Here is a 19,210-nt window from a genome sequence, read left to right as displayed (position 1 = left end):
ATTAGAACACAAGACCAAAAATATAAAAATACTGAGCTACAATCTATCCATGGAAACTTTTTTCTCATAGAATATAATGTTCCTTTTTAATCTACCTCTTTAATATTTGCAGGTCTTAGAAGTTAAAGTGAGAAGGACTCTAATTTGGGAAGAGTTGTGGGGATGGCAAAGGCAAGTATTACTACTAAAGGGATTTGGAACCTTTTCCCTAGAAAAAGCATCTACTGTCCAAATGACAAGAATGGCCACACATAGATAGTCCTTGCTCTGATGGGCACTATGGATGAATACCTTCATATACAAAGGGATTTTTGCCACACAATCTAATAGCTTCATAAAACCAATGGGTTGAAAAAACCTGGGTAATCTAGTTGGCTCAAAAATTAAGTGAAATAGACCAATGGGAAATACGTTTATCTATACCTCAGTATAAAAAAATTTTTAAAGCTCTATCTTTGGGGGCAACATAAAGACATTTATATTTTAATATTTATATTATATTTTACTAAACTTAAAACATTTATAATTAAGCAAAAAAAAACACTTAAAAATTTCATACTTCATTTACTTGAAAAACAAATCCTTAATGTCAGCGACTGTCTTTACTAAGACTAAATATAGTACATTAAAAAAAAAAGTAATTTAAACCATGTGACTTTTAGACAGATCCATTGTTCTTTTATAAACAACGTATGTCAAGTAGTGTAGCGATAATTTTGAAAAAAACTCATAAGTGAAATAATATATAAATTTGCATTTTATAATATGAAAATTATATTTCTTAAAGCTAATTAGAAGACATAATAAGGATCTCATAAATGGCATCAACATCTCATAATAAACTAATTCAGAACATATCCACTGTTACAAACTAAAACACTGCCTTAAGGGGAATTTGGCAGTGTCTAGCAAAATGACATAGGCAATTAGCATTTGACCTAGGAATCTCACTTGTCAGAATCTGTCTCAAAGATACTCTGGTAAAAATACAAAATAACATACATTCATTGCAGCACTGTTGGTAACTGCAAAGAAATGGGAAACAACCCAATGCTGATCAATAGAAGGCCAGTTAAATATATCATAATAGACCCTATACACTTTTCAAAGAATTGAGGAATACCAAGACTGCTACAGAGCAGTTTCTCAACCTGTTTTTCATTACTGCCCCCCAAAAGTCTTTTTAGACATATTTGTTCCTAATCACCTTCCCATGAAGTTTTAATATCACAGATACACTATATACCTATTTATGTACCATGGCCCTTTGGAGGGCCACAAACCACCGTAAAATTCAAGATTTTTTTCAACCCTTCCCAATTGTTTCCCCTTTGGGGTGATATCCCCAATTGAGAATGCATATTATAGTGTGACCTACAGGATATACTGTAACATAAAAACAGCAACGTGGAGAAAAGTATATACAGTATGCTAATGCTTATTTAAAATGAATAACAGAGAGATGAATAATAAATATAAACTAAAACTTTAAAATGGTGACTTATAGGTGTAGGTAGAGAGGATCTGAATCAAGACAGGAGTTAAATTTCTCTGAATATCTTTAGTTTTCATATATTTGACTTTAGAATCATGTTAACTATTTAACATAGTTGTAAAATAACATTACTTTAAAAAAGATTCAATCCTTAAAAATCAAAAGCAAATGAAACAAATGAATTTAACTATGTATCAAATTAGTGGCAGATCTAATTCCACAAAGAGGAATTATTTCCAGTGACTTTTAAGACATTGTAATTTATTCTTTCATCCCACAAGGGATATACCTTAAGAAAAAGAAAAGAAATCCTAGGTGTTTGTAGTAACAATATTGTTAGTTCTGATAAAACAAATGAGTGATTTTGTTGGTGTCATTAGGAACCACAGTTTTCAGTCTGTTTGAAAGGAGATGCATATATATAAAATAAACTGAAGAAGTAAAAACTCTATAGTCCTGAATTTAAATTGGAACTACCAATACAAACTCATGTTTTTTCTTTAAAAAGGGAAAAGCATTTTCTAACTCTGACCATTATAAAGGACTAGAGATAATGACCAATCCAGTAGCAAGGAATACCTCTGGTACCCAGACTGTAATTTCTAAATACCATTTCCTACTAAAAAAAACTAGGGCTCCTTCGAGAAACAGCAGTTTACAAATCTGGGGCAGAAAATGTATAAAATGAATATCCTGTCCTACACAAAGTAAGAAAACTATCAATGACTACTCACAGAATTATATCAAAAGGACTTGAGGTTTCTACAAAACATAGGATAATATGAACATCAATAAAAATAAAATAGCAAAAACTGAATACTTCAAATATATATAAATCTGTGTGCTTATAAAACATTTGGAAGATACTAGATTTGCAATTCAGTATTTCAAAAACTGCTAAATAAAGGGAAAGAATCTAGAATTTATCCTGCCTATCCCTATAAAAATTGCTCTTCAGAGTTACCAAATAATTATTACAGGGGAAATACCACTTTATAGAAATATTCAAGTTAATAAAAGAATAAGGAAGCATAGAATTAGAGTATCATGATTTACAAGGAACAATGAGATGACAAATCTGGGCAATGATCATCAAATGTCTGCTAATGTAAAAAGAGAGACAATCAAACACATGTCTCTTGACTGAAATATATACCACTACTTATTAGGTGCTTTTGCCAAAAATTAAAACTTAAATCTGATCAAGCCTTTAAATCTAACTCCTAGTTTATAGAAAATACAGGCAAAAGAAAAACATGCTAAACATGAGGATGCAGTTGGCATCTATCTATCTATTAAAATGGGCATAAGATTATCTATCTCATAGAGGGTTTATTTTTGGAGGGGGTAGGGGGATCAAATAATACATGCAATATTCTTTGCACAGTACCGGGTACAGAATACCAAAGTATTCAAAATATGTTCTTAGCTTTTATAGTGGGGGTGGTGGTAGAGTAACGGTGGTAGTTAGTAGGAAAAAAAATGGCAAAAACCAAAGAGTTTCTACATAAACCTTTACAGTAAGAAAGAGCAAATAACACTACATCTGTGAATTTCAAGGTAATAATCTTTCTATATTAAAACTGCAAGATATCAAGATTCAAATATATTCATATTTCATATGAATAAGAAACACTCTTTACAAATGTACAGGTTCTAAAATTACAGTAGAATACATTTGAGCAAACTGTAGACAATCCAAATGTTTGAAGTCTTTTTAAAAACCATATATGCTTTTTTTAAGGAATATTTTGTCCTTTGAGCTAAGGCACACAAAAAAAGTAAAACTGAAAAGAGAGGTAAACTTTTCCTTGAGCTCAAGATAATTATAAGATTATAAAATTTTCATTCTATCTCCCAATAAATCACAATCTACTGAGAATAAATATTCAACCCTATTCTTAAGTATTTTCCACATAGCTTTGGACAACTATTCTTTTCATCAATATTATTCAGTATAAACTTATGAATCAGGAAAATGAAATAAAATAAGCTGCATGACCTCTGAGGTAAACATTTAAACAGTTTTAGAATTTGGGTTAAGCAGATAAGCATTTCATCTGTTTTTGTTTCTCTATTTAGAGGATCAAGTACTCTACTGCATAGAATCAGCTCCCAATATTTCAACATTCCCATTATATAGTAGTGACAAGGGAAAAAACACAGCTTCTGTCATCACAGAAGGCCATTCTGCGAAAATGACAAAATTATTACTTATTTAAAAAATATATTCCATACACACATTCAAAAAAGAGAAATATTTAAAATTTCAGAGGTAAAAGGGAAACTAAATGTCATTTAGTCACCCTGGGTTTCACCTTGGGAAATCCAAAGTAGGCTTCAAAGGACTACAAACTACCCAAAATTGTTCGCAGAATTTTATGTACACATATATTTTTATGGGAAGAAGGTCCAACCATAGCTTTTAAAAGATTCTCAAAAAGATCTGTGATTCAAACTTTTTCTGTAAACATCCAAGTCTGGATTAGGTTCCTCCCCTAAAGTTAGGCCCCACAGCACTCTATACATTCATCATCATACTGCACTGCACTGCACTGCACTGCACTGCACTGCACTGCACTGCACTGTATCACAGCTACCCAGGAACCTATCTCCCTCTTGCCAAATCAATTGTAGGAACAGTCAGAGCAGAAAGCATCTCTGCTTTGTTTATGGCTATATTCCCAGTATTCTGCCTGGTGTCTCATGTAACAGGTGATCAATAACCATTTCTTGAATAAATGAATCAATCATTCATTTGCATAATTAAATTTGGGCCAACTTTAAAAAATGCTTTCTAAATAAATATTCCAATTACATACCCTTAGTCAATAAGAATTTATCATTCAATTAAAATAAACTTATATTGAAGACAATCTTTCCAGAATATATTAAGTAACTATTAAGTTACCTTCCATAAAACTTATTTGTAGTTACTCAGTAGTGTAAGGTTTGAGTGGGTTTCCCTGCAAATGGGAACTTCCACAAGGACACTGCAAGTCTGCTTAACTGAATGAAATTTTGATGTATTGCAATTGGTCTAATCTGTTAATTAAACATTTGACATGATTTCCCATAAAATAACTAAAACCCTAATCCTAATGGCATTTTCAAAATGAAAACGTAGAAGAAATTGGATCTTTTACACCCCCAACTGGAATTTTTTGCAATGTGATAAACAGGCTGCAAATCAGAAATGAATTTTAATAATTATTTAATTTAAAGGCTATTCAAGGGCTTTTAAAGTGAACTTAATTTTAGATATACTGTTATTCCTTTCTCCATCCCAATCTACTATGTTGACATAAAACTATTTCAAACATTTTCAAAACGTTATCATTTTCAAAGTTGTGACTGTCTTTCACTGATTTCATCTCCCAGAAAAATGTTTTTGCTTCTGCATCCAAATGTCTCTGTAAATATTGGTCCTTACAGTTTTTGTTTTAGTAACACTAAAATATCAGAATGATAGTATTATTAAACTGATCAGTCTGGGAAAAAAAGTAACCATGTAACTCTAAATACATTCATATTTCTTCAGCTAACATTACACCCTAAAATTTATCCTTTAAAAAGTTCTAACCTTATTTTTAATGGCTTACTTATGGACATACCGGAAACTGTGAATGCCCTGAAGTTCCTGCTGTAGAACCTCTTGCGTTGTTGCTATTAAGTCCAATGCTCCAACAAATTCAGAAGTGGATAACAACACCTGGACTGTAGGCTGAGTCTGGTGTACAGTGGCCATTAATTTCAGTTTATTATATACTTTAACACAATTATTTCTGGTAAGTGCCAGTCTTAAAACGTGTAGTGATCCTTCACACATTACTTTATCAATTTGTGCAATTTTATCGCGAAGCATTTTTACAGCCTGGGAAGTTTTCTTGAGGTAGTCCTGCAATTCATGTTGAGAGGTCATTGCATGAAAAAATGCTTCTGAACGTAGAGAGATCTGGTGAGCAATGTTGACTTCCACAATATCCAGATAATGGCTCAGCTTAAGACGGAAGGAAAAAAAATTTAATGAAGTATTGTAAGTATACCTTAACTATCCAAATACTTTCTGAAATGATACAGTATTTTGACATGTATTTTAAATCCCATTGTGTAAACTGATTATGTGATGCGCATACAAAATGGGAAGGAGATGAAAGGTAGAATCCAAAGATTAATAAATGTAAGACAAAAGCACAGAAGGTGATTTACCTTCTTCCTCTGCTTCTGTCATTACTGCCCTCCAAACACCAACTATATTGTAGAAAGTAAGACTAACCCACAGTCATCTGAGATTACAATCTAGTTTTAGAACTTCCAAGATCTCGGGAATGATCATTTCAACCCCTATACTTCATTGCCATCACCACCTTCACGTATCGCTTATCTGACTAAAAGATAATTATAGTTACCATTTATTGACTTCCTCTTTCTATGTACCAGGCACTGGTATTTTATATATATTATATATATATATATATAATATATATAATATAAATTATATATATACATAATTTTCTAATTTTAACAATCTTAGGATATAGGAATTATTATTATTTTCATTTTACAGATGAGGTAACTGAGGCTCAGAAACATTAAATAACTCGAATAAAGTCATATGGTTAGTAAGCGGCAAAACTAAAATTTGAACCCAGGTCCATCTAACTCAAAAACTGAAATTCTTTCTACTGCACCACGCTGTTTCAAAATACAAAAGAATTAATGAAAGACAGACTGGTGATCCAGCCACAAATTATAGAAAGTATTAGAGTTTATTTTTATCTTTTTTTTAAGGCTGCTAATTTTACATTTATCAATTTGTAAAACTCAGTTTATTTCCAATGTGTTTTCTTCTTAAAAAGTTGACAAATGCCTGAAACAATTAGTTCACATATATTTTATTTGTAACACTACCAAATTAATTCCTAGAGCAACATATACTAAAAATGCTTTCTAATTTCAAATATAGACTTCTAAAACTTGACATGCCTTTTCTTCCTTCCTAACTGCATGTGCCTTTTTTGGCTACATTATCTCTCCATTTCTCTCCCACGCTTGTACTTTTAGATTCTTCAAACTTAGCTCAAATTTTAAGCATTATCTCTGAACATCTCAGAAGAATTTGCAGTATTAAAGGTTTAATGGGCTTTCAACATTTAGGACTCATAAGATTAGAAGATTATTTGATCACCAAGCCTGTTTCCTTAAAACGATGCAGGATCATGCGTATCTTCAATAAGGTTCCTTCAGTAATCTATTATAATACATAACTGGTTAGAAACAAGATATTCTTCTATAGTTTAAATCTCTTGCATTTATACACTTTTGTTGTTCTTTTTATTTTCAAAGGCTGTTCATTAATTTACCTAAAAAGCAACATAAGGACGAAGGTACCTGGGTACATTACAAGCTGAAGTGAACTCGATTTTCAGAAAATAAGAGAATGGGTAACCCCTTTAGGACAGCCCTACTCAGAATGCAGTTTATATGCTGCTGCCAGTGTGCGTACAGTTTAATACATCTGTGATAAAATGAGGAACTTTGCTGGAAAGTAAAGCAACTACATCACTATCACTAAGTTCATTGTACTGCTTTTTCATAGAAAGATTTTCTTACTGAAGGAAGCAGTGCCATGATTTACACTCTAGAGCAAACTCATTATCTCATCAAAGACCAGCACTTTGGGTAGCAGCACTACAGTAAGATATAAATTTCTCTAATCCTTGTTGTAGCATCCCCTCTTTAAAGCTAGCAAAATAAAACAGCTGTTGTCAATCATACAGGGAGTTTGAAAGTGCTCTCTTGGAATCCTGTCTTCCATTCCATTTCTAAGAACATAGCAGAATGAGGAGACAGAATCTAAATGTAACAAAGCTGATTCTGCAACTTACAAAAAAAATTCTATTACTTTAGTCACTTGAAACATTTAGTATGAGAACATTCTTCCATTTGAATCTCAAAGATTTCTGTAATTCATCAATATTCCACTGATCTGTTCTTTTGAAGATTTTCATAATTCATTTCCTATTAAAATTCTATAAAAGGGAACGATTTTTAAAGTATTCCTAAAGGTATCTATATAGATTGATGAGATTTTTATTGGCTTTTGTTGTTTTCTCTTTTAAGGTATCATTCTACCAGGGGATATACCTGGAATGCAAAAAAGCAGTCTGGGCATGAGCCTGTGTCCATAAATCCATCGTTTTCACAAGATTTATGAACTTATTCTTACTCAAGGAAAACCTTTATAGGTAAAAATACTGCCAAAAGAAAAAGTGAGTTCATTTTCTTTTTCAACTGTAAGGAAAGGAATACTCATGATTCTTTACCTACATTTCTTCTTCTCTCCTCCTTAAGCCTGTCCTTTTTTAGTTGCTGAGGTGGACTAGATCCAACTTACTGAATACCCGAAACAAGCTTTCAGACTGCCAAGAGTTATCACTAGACTGAAACAAAATGCTTTCATCTCAGCTTAAGAACCACAGTTTTAGAAAAGCTCTAAACTGAGTGCTGAGAAAAAACAGAGATCAAAGGTTTTTACTTCCTATTCAAATTTTAAAAGAGTCTTGATATGAGTTACGATATGTTTAAAGTTATACATCTTAAATGATTTCCAAGATGTTGACTTCTAAAATATGGAACATTGTAAAATTCTGAAAAACTGCTGACTAGTAACATGCAAAAGACTAGACTTTGCAAAAGTTTTGCAAAGCTAAAGGAATACTGTGTTTTTTAATTATAATATTTTTGCTTAAAAATAATCATCGTTACTATGTGTAAATGAGGAAAAAGAGTACCTCAGGAAAAGTGATTTTCTGTGCTTTAAGTCATAAAGAATATAAAATTAGCCAATATATTGTTTGGAATAAAAACAATTAACTGTGTTATCTAATATATCCTTTCAATTGAAATTCCATCAACTGCTGTTTCAGATAACAAGCACTCAAACAATAAGCTTTTCCTTTCTTAGTAGCACATTGGTACTGCACTGAATAAAAATGCTATTATTTTAACAGTTAAGATCTGAAGGCTTATAATTATCAATAACAATAAAGATGAAATTAAAAGAAGTAGCACCTACTAAATAACTAAATCTGAACCTACACAAATAGTACTACTTAAGTAAAATACTTTTCTAAATGAAAAAGTAAAAAAGGAATTACCTTTTCTTGTAGCAACTTTGAAGAAGCTGCATCACGATTTCCTTTTCCACCAGCAGTATTAAAATGAGACCATGGTAAAACTGAATTAAAAGTTAAGGAATCGTCCAAGGCAAAATCTGGTTTCATAAAAATCTATTAAAAAAATGCATTTCCCTCAATTAGATAAACATTTTCTCTACACTCATTAACCCTTCTAACATCATAAAGACCATTAAATAATAATTAACTTGGATCTCAGGCATATACAGAAAAAACAAGTGATAACAGGTTGAGTTACTTATACAAAAATCTGTATAAGAAAAACTGTATAAATAATGTTTCATCAAGTTAAAAATGACCATGAAAGATAGAAAAATGTTTTTTTTTTGTCTTTACCAAAGGAGATGATCATTCCATTTACTACTTGGTCAAATTCACTGGTGCAATCCGACTAAGCACATGCCAGAGGGATATTATCACACATAAAATTTCCATATTATTTTCCACTGATAGTGGTTTTTCAAAAAGGCCAAATATCAGTCTCTCTGTATTTATATTTCTATTTTCTCCTGCTCAAAATTCTTTCAAAATTATTTTAGATTAGATATATACTAAATTTTAAAATTAAAACAAATTCAATTTTATAAAACCGAATTCCTTCCTTTCCCTTATATACCACATCCAACTGGGCACTAAACCCTACCCTTAATATTTCCTCAATATCACTTGAATCTCCTATCTCTACAGCATTTCTGCAGCTCTTCATTATCTCTGGATTATAGTAAATGGCTTCTTACTGATGCCCTTCCTCAATCTATCCTCTATAGTGCTATGAGACATATCTTTAAAATGCAAGTATAACTGAATTAATATCTGTTTAAATCTCTCAATGGATTCCCATGACCCACAGACCAAACCCTCTACAATGGCATCCAGAGTTTTATTTATCTCATCCATTACATATCTCTACAACATTTTTCATACAAAGAAAATATCTCTAATAATTTGGAGGGGTAATAAGATCAACAAAATTCTTTTTTAAAATGAAGAGATGTAAACCTATTTGTAAATTTTGGTGATAAAAAAGAGATTGATGATGCAACAGAGAGAGAAGAAAAATGAAGAGACAAAGCGGTCAAAGTGCCAGGAAACAGACAAATGAAAGCTTCTTACAAGGGAAAATTAAAAATCAAATGTTAAAAAGCAGTATTCTCATTTTTTAGGCTTTGTTACCTTAGGTACTTGCTCCAGATCTGTCCTGGATTTATCTATTTAAAAAAGGAAAAGGGAAAATGTAATTTTTAAAAATTTGTTTTATTTCCATAAAATATATTTTGACAGATTCAACACTATACTAGGTGACAACTAAATAAACCACTTAAGTTTCTTCCTTCAACAATTATCAAACACCTCCTGTATGCCTAGCAGTAAGCAGGCAGAGCACTGAATAAAATGTATGTTTCAAATAATTTTAAAACTGTACAATATCAATAAAACAACTAAATACATTGCAGGTATTTTTTAAATGGACACAGAAAGCTTGGTGCTATCTTATAGAAACACTGTTTTTATTGTTCAAAATATCCGGCATTCCATCTAGAATTTCTTATGATCAAAGATTTTTTAATACCATATTAATTTTCTTCTTAAATATCTTTCTTTGTATCATCTACAAAGTTCTTGCAAATGAACCTACTTCATCTTCATCTCACCAATGGGCTCTCAGACAAGGTACCCTCCCTTCCAAAACTAAGCTTTCTGTACTTGGACTCTATCCCCTCCTGGCTCTTTTGTGAGTCCACTTCATCAATTACTCTGCCTCTCTCCATATCTTTAACCTTTTCCCTTTAAAAGCTCTTTCTTTTCTGCATATAAACATGCTCAGTGCTTTCCCATCAAAGAAAGAAGGAAGGAAGGAAGAAAGAAAGGGAGAGAGAGAGAGAAAGAGAAAAAGAAAGAAAGAAAGGAAGGAAGGAAGGAAGGAAGGAAGAAAGAGAAAGAAAGAGAGAAAGGAAGGAAGGAAGGAAGGAAGAGGAAGAAAGGAAGGAAAAAGAGAAAGAGAAAGAGGAAACCCAGGACCCAAATCTAGCTTGAGACAAGGGAGGACCTCAGGTACAAAATTTAAGAAAGCACTCACCCTCAGGATTATGCAAATGCCTCTCTTGTCTCATCTAATCCTGACCATGCAAAAATATTTATCTACCAAACTATTAGTAGAAACAAACTAGAGGGATTCTGTTCCCTCTAGTCAATACCTTAAATCTCAAATCTTCAAGACACAACCATATTGGTAGACTCCACTTCCTGCTCTTGTATTCACTCCTTAAAACATAGTATTGAGTAACCACCACTCCAGCCTAAATGTTCTCCCTCAGATCTTCTAAATTACCAAATCCACAGAGACTTCTTAGTGTGCAAACTTGATCTATCCCTGAAGTATTCTGACACTATAGACTAATCATTCTCACTTCTTAGAAACTCTACCTTTCATTTCTAAGGTAGAATTTTCTCTTGGTTCGCTCTTTTATTTCTCTGACTATTTCCTTTGAGTCTCCTTCATAGGTACCTCATTTTCTATCTACCCTTTAAAGGTGACAGCTTCCTTGGTGTTCTATCTTCAGTTCTTTTCTCCTCATTACTCACATCCTCCCTGGGTGATGCCACTTGTGCCCCTGGATTCAACTACCATGCTACTGCCTAGCATATTGTCTATGATAAAGTCTACCATACCCGTGTCTCCAGCCTAAATCTCTCCTGAGCTCTGGGTTACATACCAAACATCTTTCCTGCAAAATTTCAATTAAAGCAGCACCTCCTCCAAAATTCCTCCTCCAATGCTGCCTCTCTCACCAAATCGTTACCTCTCACCTAGCCAGCTGCCCAAGCAAGAAATTTGGGAGTCATCTTTGAATTATCTTGCTCCATTACTGACAAAATGATTGATCACCAAAACCTGTGCCTCAATTTCTGAGGCATCTCTCAAAGGCTTAATTTCCTCTCCATCTTCATTATAACTGCTACTGGGGAAACATGACTTCTCATTTGTATTTTTGCAATAGCCTCCAACAGTCTTCTTACCTCTAGTTTTATCATCATCCATAAATTTCCTATCTACAACTGTTTTCACAGTGAAACATATAATCAAAACCCTGATCATGTCTGGCTAAAAATATTTGGTAGCTCTGGACTGCTTCCAAAAAAGAAAAACTCCTTAGCATGGCACACAAGGCTCTTTGTGATCTGACTCCTTACTTCTTCAGCTCATTTCTTGCTACCAGTAGAGCCAGCAAAAACTCTCACAGGTCCCTGAACATGCTAATTTCTTGACTTTATGGCATGCATAAACTATTCCCTTTCCTGACATGCCTTTTTCCACATAAATATTTCTCAATAGCTAGTTTAAAACACAGGCAATCCTCATTAACTCTAGGACTTCTTATAAGGCTAAGTTAGGAACTTTACAGTATTGCAACACCAAGCTTACTGCTTGATATATAGTGCTGCAATTGTTGGTTTATTTGTTTAACCTTATTCAAGAGACCATCAGCTTCTTGAGGATAGGGACTACTTATTCATCTATTTTTAGGCAACAAGCAAAGTACCAAGCACCCAAATATTAAATAAGTATTTGCTGAATTGAAGGATAGCACTACCATCAGACTCATTTTTCTCGTCAAAGCTTTTAGAAAAAACCAAGATTATAGGCTATAAAAATTTCACTAGAAATAAAAATTAGATATGATAGCCAACAAGGTCCCCAAATTAAAATCTGTTCATTAATACTTATGCTATACTACAATCAGCACATATTCATACCATGAGTATGTAAGAGAGTCCTGTCAAAGGCATCTTTAGAAGGACAAATATTCTTGCATCTCTCATGAATCTTCTCTCTCTAATAAAAAGACAATTACATAAATAATGTGATAAATGTATTTAAAACATCAAAATGTCTCACAACAGAATGTCAGAATATACAAAATTAGTTCTAAATTTTTTAATATGAAATCACTAGCCTCTTGAACTGAAATACAAATAACAAGTATGCTTAATAAACAAAATACCACTAAGATGTATGAATGTATATATACTTATACTCATCCCATTTTCTGTAGGTTCAGTAAAATCTCCACAAACTTGGAATGAAGTAGGAAAACAAATGAAAAACTCTTATTTTTATAACAGAAATCAATTAAGAAAATAATTTTTTTAAACAAAAAAGGAAATTGTGAAACCTATATACCAAAGATATAAAGTATTAATTGATACTTCCTCTGTGAGTCAAAAGAAAAAAAAAGAAAGAAAGAAACCCCACTCTGATTTCACATTAGATGACCACTAACAACACTGTTATCTTTTCAGATACCATACATATGACATATGGGAAAATGGAGTGTGGCTAGGAAAAAATCCTGGGCTAACAGTGTTCAGAGTTCTGATAGTAGTTCTGTCAGAAACTACAGGACTGTCTTCCAAAGTGGCTGTACTATTTTGCATTCCTACACACAGTAAGAGTTCCTATTAGTCCACGTCCTTGCCAGCATTTCATGTCGACAGTGTTTTGGATTTTTGCCATTCTAAAAGACACAAAGGCAATTCAATAGAGCAAGGAGCATCTTTTGAATAAATGATGCTGGAACAACATGACATTCACATGCAAAAAAATAAAAATAAAAAAAGCAATCTAAACACAGACTACCTACACCTTTCACAGAAATTCACGCAAAATGGATCATAGACCTAAATGTAAAGTAAAAAATTATAAAACTTCTGGAAGTTAGCATAGGCGAAAATCTATGACCTTGAGTTTGGTGATGGCTTTTTAGAAATGACATCAAAAGCACAATCCATGAAAGAAAAAAACTGATAAGTTGGACTTTGTTAAAATTAAAAACTTCCACTTGCGGAAGACACCGTTAAGAGAATGAAGACAAGTCAGAGACTGGGAGACAGTTATGTGACTTATGATCATTTCATAATGTATGCAAATGTCAAATCATTTATGTAATACACCTGAAACTAACATAATATTGTACATTAACCATATTTCAAAAATTTTTAATTAAAAAACAAAAAATAAAGCCATTAGTAATGTTGATCATCTTTTCATGTGGTTATTGGTAATTTATATACCTTCTTCAGAGAAATGTCTATTCAAGTCTTTTGCCTGTTTTTTAATTGCACCGTATTTTATTGTTGCATTTTAAGAGTCCTCTGCATAATTGGGATACCAGTCCTTTACCGTTTGTGTTTTACAAGTATTTATCTTTGTCAAAAATCAGTTCAGTATATTTGTTTGGGTCTATTTCTGAGCCCTCTACTTTGTTCCTTTGATCTATATGACTATTCTGTCATAATCATGCTGTATGTTACTGCAGCTTTACAATATGTCTTTTCTAATGTATACAGTAAACAGTATTAATATCACATTACAATAAAATATGTATTTGAAGAAATTACATACAATCAGTGTGTTGTGTCTCATTAACAATACATAGTTCCATGTGCTATACAAAACTGTAGTATAACAAAGTGCCTTAATAAAGCATTTACATCAATTCCTTCATGTAATCTGTAGAGTTATGTCATCAGGGATAGTGTGTGTATCTGATTTTCACTGAGCAGACCTGCACCATTAGTAAATCACAAAAGTTAATGAAGGAGGTTCAGTTTCTAAAAATTATCTGTATTTTTTTCCTTACTGCCATTCTATACATAGAAGTAGAGTTAACTGCTCAGTCACAGGCAATAAATACACTCAACTTTATCAGATAATGCCAAACTGCTTTCCAATTTATATTAATATGTTCTGATCAACCAGTAGAATGTAGTATACCTATAACCCAATTTCTGGAATGATGCAGTGTGTATATTCCTCAATTACAAGTGAATTGAGTTCTCTCTTCTCATATGTATTTACTGGCCAATCACATTTTGTGATTTACCATGACTATAGAATTTATGTCTTTCTTCCCTTTATCTATTCCTTTTTTGCTTATAGATTTTTAAGGTTACTCAAATATGTTTTCTATATTCTAATTCTTTAGCCATTACATAGGACATACTTAATTTCCTCTGGAAATTAATAGTTAGAAGTCAGGTAGATAGAATTTAGTTTTAAAATCTGAGAGCCTTGGATTTCTTTGGGTTTATCTGTTTGGGTTCGTTTAACTGATTCAATCTATAGGTCTTTCACTAAATTTGGAAGTTTTTGGCCATTATTTGCTGTCTTCAGAGACTTCTTCATAAATAAAGTCTGAGACTCGCAGTTCTTTCAGTTGTATTCCCCTATTATTATATGCGTGCCCTACTGATGTGCTGGTAAAATATGGGCGGCAAGGAAGCATTCTCTAGTCCTCAGATCTGTCTTTTAGTGAATCCGTGACCAGTTGCTGACTTCCAGTTTGTTCTGATTTTTTCCTGTTGTGAAGGCAGGAATAAAAACTTCCAAGCTTCTTACACCCTGGACCAGAAGTATCTTCAGCTTTTCAAGAAACTGCCAAACTGTTTTCCAAAAGCTCTGTACACTTTAAATTCCCACCAACAGTATAGGAGGATTCTAATTACTCCACCAGGGCTGGCAGGGTGAGGCAACCAAGGAGCCCAGAGTGCAATATTTAAGGAGGTACCTACTCTCAGATTCTGGAGCCCCTTCACATTTTACACTTTAGGCACCTCATTTGCCTCATCTCACTACTGGCCTTGTCCTCCACATTCTCATCAAAATATGAAAGAATATGGGTAGGCTCGGTATTATTTTTTCCTTAAGTATTTAGTAGGACTCAACAGTGAAGCTACGTGGACTTGAGTTTTCTTTGTGGAAAGCTATTTAACTGCACATTAATTTTTAAAATAAATATAAAGCTATTTGTGTTATCCAGTTCTTCTTGAAAGTGCTTTGGTAATACATGTCATTCAAGGAGTTTGTCAATTTATCTAAGTTGTTAAATTTATTAGCATAAAGTTATTTATAATATTCCACTAGTGGCCTTTTAATCTCTATAGAATCTGCAGTAATATCACTACTCTCATTCTTATAATTCATAATTCATATCTTCTTTTTTTCCTGATCAGTATTGCTAGAGGTTTGTCAATTTTATTATCTTCTCAAAGAACCAGCTTTAGGTTTCTCTGATTTTCTCTATTGTTTCTCTGATTTCTACTTCATTGATTTTGACTTTGATGTTGCTTTCTTTCTCCTGCTTATTTTGGTTTAAATTTGCTCCTTTTTTTTTTTTTTTTTTTAGCTTGTTAAGGTAGAAGCTGAGGTCACTGATTTGAGATCATTCTTTTTGAATATATGCATTTACTTCTACAAATTTCTCCCAAAGTACTGCCTGAGTGGCATCTAACAAATTCTGGTATGTGTGTTTTCATTTCTATTCATTTCAAACTACTTTCTAATTTCCTTTTACTCATTGACCCATGTTTTACTTAGAAGTGTAAGTTTTGATTTCCAAATATTTGTGAATTTCTGTTATTAATTTCTAATTTAATTCTATTGTGGTCAAAGAATACACTTTGTATGACCTGAAGGCTTCTCAATGTATTAACATTTGTTTTACAGCTCAGATTATGGTCTGTCTTGATAAATGTTCCATGAGAACTTGAAAAGAAAATGCATTCTTCTGTGTCATGTGAAATGTTCTCTCAAGATGTTCTTTCAAGTTAAGTCAGGATGGCTTACTGTGTTTTCAAGCTTACTATATACTTGCTGATTTTGTTTGCTTGTTGTATCACTTATTGAGAGTACTGAAATCTCCAACCGTTAATTGTGAATTTGCCTATTTCACTCATAAAGTTTCCAGTTTTTGCTTCATGTATTTTGAAACCCTGTATTTAGGGGTGTAAATATTTAGAAGGATCATATCCTCTTGATTAATTGACACCTTTATCATAAAACAACATTCATCCCTAGTAATAGTCTTTGCTCTGAGATTTATTTTGGCTGATATTAATATAGTCACTCCAGCTATTTTTTGACTGGTGCTAAGCCTTTTCCATCCTTCTACTTTCAAATGTTTTATGTCTTTGTATTTAAAATGCATTTCTTATAGGCAGCATATAGTTGGGTCTTGCTGTTCCATCCAGTTGCATATCTCTGCCTTTTAATGGAGTGCTTAAACATTTACATTTAATATGATTATTGACAGGGTTAGGTTTAAGTCTATCATCATGATGTTTATTTTCTTTTTGTCTCATGTATTTTTTGTTTCCTTTTTACTCTTCTGTCTGTTTGGATTGAGAATTTTTCAATTTCATGTCATCTCCTTCACTGACTTCTTAGCTGTAATTCTTCGTTTTATTATTTTAGTGTTTGCTTTAAGGTATTGCTTGTATCGCCTCCTAGAAATGTAAGTTTTGTAATGAAGGGAATTGGTGCTTGTTTTGGTCTCTGCTATATCCCGAGTGTTTAGAACAGTGCCTGGCACATGGAAGACACTCAATAAATATTTGATCAATAAATGAACAAACAGAAAGCCAAATTTTAGGTTAAAAGGTATGAGATTAGAAACCATCAAAAAGAAGGAATATTAAAGCTCATATATTTAACAACATCCAGACAGTTAGATATGAACATTTAAAACAGAACACAAAAACTCCAGACAATATATGGCAATATACACATACAAAAGGAAACATTTACAGTTTCTGAACAAAAATATTGGGTGGTACTAAAAATGAACCAGATACTATATAGTATTAATGAAAATAATATAGCCATATTCAGCCTATTTCCAAATAATAAAAAGAACAAACTAATCAAATGAAATAAAATGAGCTAAATGCAAATTAGGCTTGCTAATTTAAAAAGTATAAAAAGAAATTATAAGAATATAAATAAATATCCCTTATACAAACTTTCAGTTATAAAATAATTCAGTCACAGGGATGTAACATAAAGCATGATGACTATAGTTAGTAATACTGCACTGAATATTTGAAGGTTGCTAAGAGAACAGATCTTAAGAACTTTAAGAACAGATCTTAAAGTCCTTGTTGCAAGAAAAAAGAATTTTTTGTAACTACATACAATGATGGATGTTGATCAGATTTATTGTGGTGATTATTTTACAATATACACAAATATCAAATCATTATATTGTACACCTAGGCTAATATTTTTTTATATATATATATATATATATATATATATATATAAATTATATCTCAATTTTTTTAAGTTTTTAAATCCCCTGTACCAGTTTAATGATGATTTTTTAAAGATTGAAATGGTAACTAGAATTATATTGATAATAGTCACTTACTAAAAATGAGTAACAAGCCATCTCAAACTCAGCACTGCACTCAGTTCTTGCTCTGAGAACCAAGCTTAAAACAACGTATTAAATCTGCTAGAGCTAGGATGCTCTGTTGAATTGTCTGTGGTGACTGAGAGACATAGAAACAATCCCACTACTCATTTCTTAAACCCCACAAATTATCCGGGCTTTACAGGCCTAAAAGAACCTTTTTCTCCTTGGTAGGTAGGATGAGTTTCAGGTTGAATCTTAGCACTATTAGGAATGGGTCACTCTGAAAATTCACTACTGTAAGAGAAGTATATATTTAAGCAAAGAATTAAATACAACCCAAGACAACAGAATGTGTAGAACAGAAAAGAATACCATAGGCTCATCAAAGATTATTGGTCAAAAATCTATAATAAATCAAACTAAAAATACTTCTTTTGACCTGACTATAACCAATTGCAAGACTGGATATTACCTGAGAGATTTCCTGTTGATATATTGTAAAATGTTCCTTGCTGATCTGTGGGAGGTAGAATGAAGGTATGACTTCAGTGTCCACAAAGTCCAATCCCCATGTTTTTGTGAAGAAGTCAGATTCTCTTTTTGCTAATCTAGGATCATTTAATGCTGCTGGGAGATTTACTTTGGAATGATATATAGTCCATCTATGTTGATCTGTAACTAGAGATGGGGCAACACATAAACTATTTGAATCACCTGCAAAAAGTAAACAAGAGAACTCTGTAAAGTAAGTTTTATGTCTGAAAGTATATCATAGAAAAATAAAAATGCTTAGATTATACAAAGAAACTAAACTCCCTCTTCTATAGCAAATGCTTTTAAAAAGTCAATTTGATTAAATAAACTTCAGCTTCCAGCATCAATTGCCAAGGGGAGAAAAAATATGTACAAGATAAAGGATATGCAAATTGAGGGTTTGTAGTTGCAAGATGGGGTGGATGATAAAGTCATTAATTCCTTAATGTACAATTTCTCTATCTTTTTTCAACATCAAAACTCTTCTACCTTCTATTGTATATCTTCTATCCTTTAACACTCCAGTTTTTTTTCACAGGTAGGCCTTTTTTCTATTATATTATGGCAGACACTCCTGGTTCCAATATGCTTTTATTCAGCTTAAAGTTAGATAACCTAAAAGCTGCTGTGACACTAACCACAAAGGAAAGAAAAATACACAGTTGGTTCTCGTTATTTACAGTTTTGTCCTACAAAGTCACTGGAACACTTAATAAGCAAATACTGAACCTTTATTCCTAGGGAAGATACCAAAAGTTAGGTTTCTGAAAATCCGGTCATAATAC

General features: G+C 32.4%; 1 protein-coding gene across 3 annotated transcripts in view; it reads right to left on the bottom strand.

Annotated features, from left to right (window-relative positions):
• The window catches only part of VPS54 (VPS54 subunit of GARP complex), an 85,027-nt gene that overhangs the window by 42,324 nt on the left and 23,493 nt on the right, over nucleotides 1–19,210 (bottom strand). For 2 of the 3 annotated variants that reach the window (XR_004141605.2, XM_031467124.2), the window contains exons 3-7: nucleotides 18,364–18,605; nucleotides 12,451–12,529; nucleotides 9,868–9,902; nucleotides 8,656–8,787; nucleotides 5,110–5,495 (exon numbers count right to left, since the gene is read on the bottom strand). Coding sequence is in view for 2 of the 3 variants with exons in the window: in XM_031467124.2 (XP_031322984.1) it covers nucleotides 5,110–5,495; nucleotides 8,656–8,787; nucleotides 9,868–9,902; nucleotides 12,451–12,529; nucleotides 18,364–18,605 (874 nt within the window). In the remaining variant the exon portion in view is untranslated. The remainder of the gene's footprint in view (nucleotides 1–5,109; nucleotides 5,496–8,655; nucleotides 8,788–9,867; nucleotides 9,903–12,450; nucleotides 12,530–18,363; nucleotides 18,606–19,210) is intronic. The other variant, XM_031467125.2, reaches the window with a different exon arrangement.

The sequence above is a fragment of the Camelus dromedarius genome, chromosome 15 (assembly GCF_036321535.1).
Source record: "Camelus dromedarius isolate mCamDro1 chromosome 15, mCamDro1.pat, whole genome shotgun sequence".
Lineage (NCBI taxonomy): Eukaryota > Metazoa > Chordata > Mammalia > Artiodactyla > Camelidae > Camelus > Camelus dromedarius.
The sequence above is the reverse complement of the archived record's forward strand: the minus strand, read 5'-3'. Positions and strand labels throughout refer to the sequence as shown.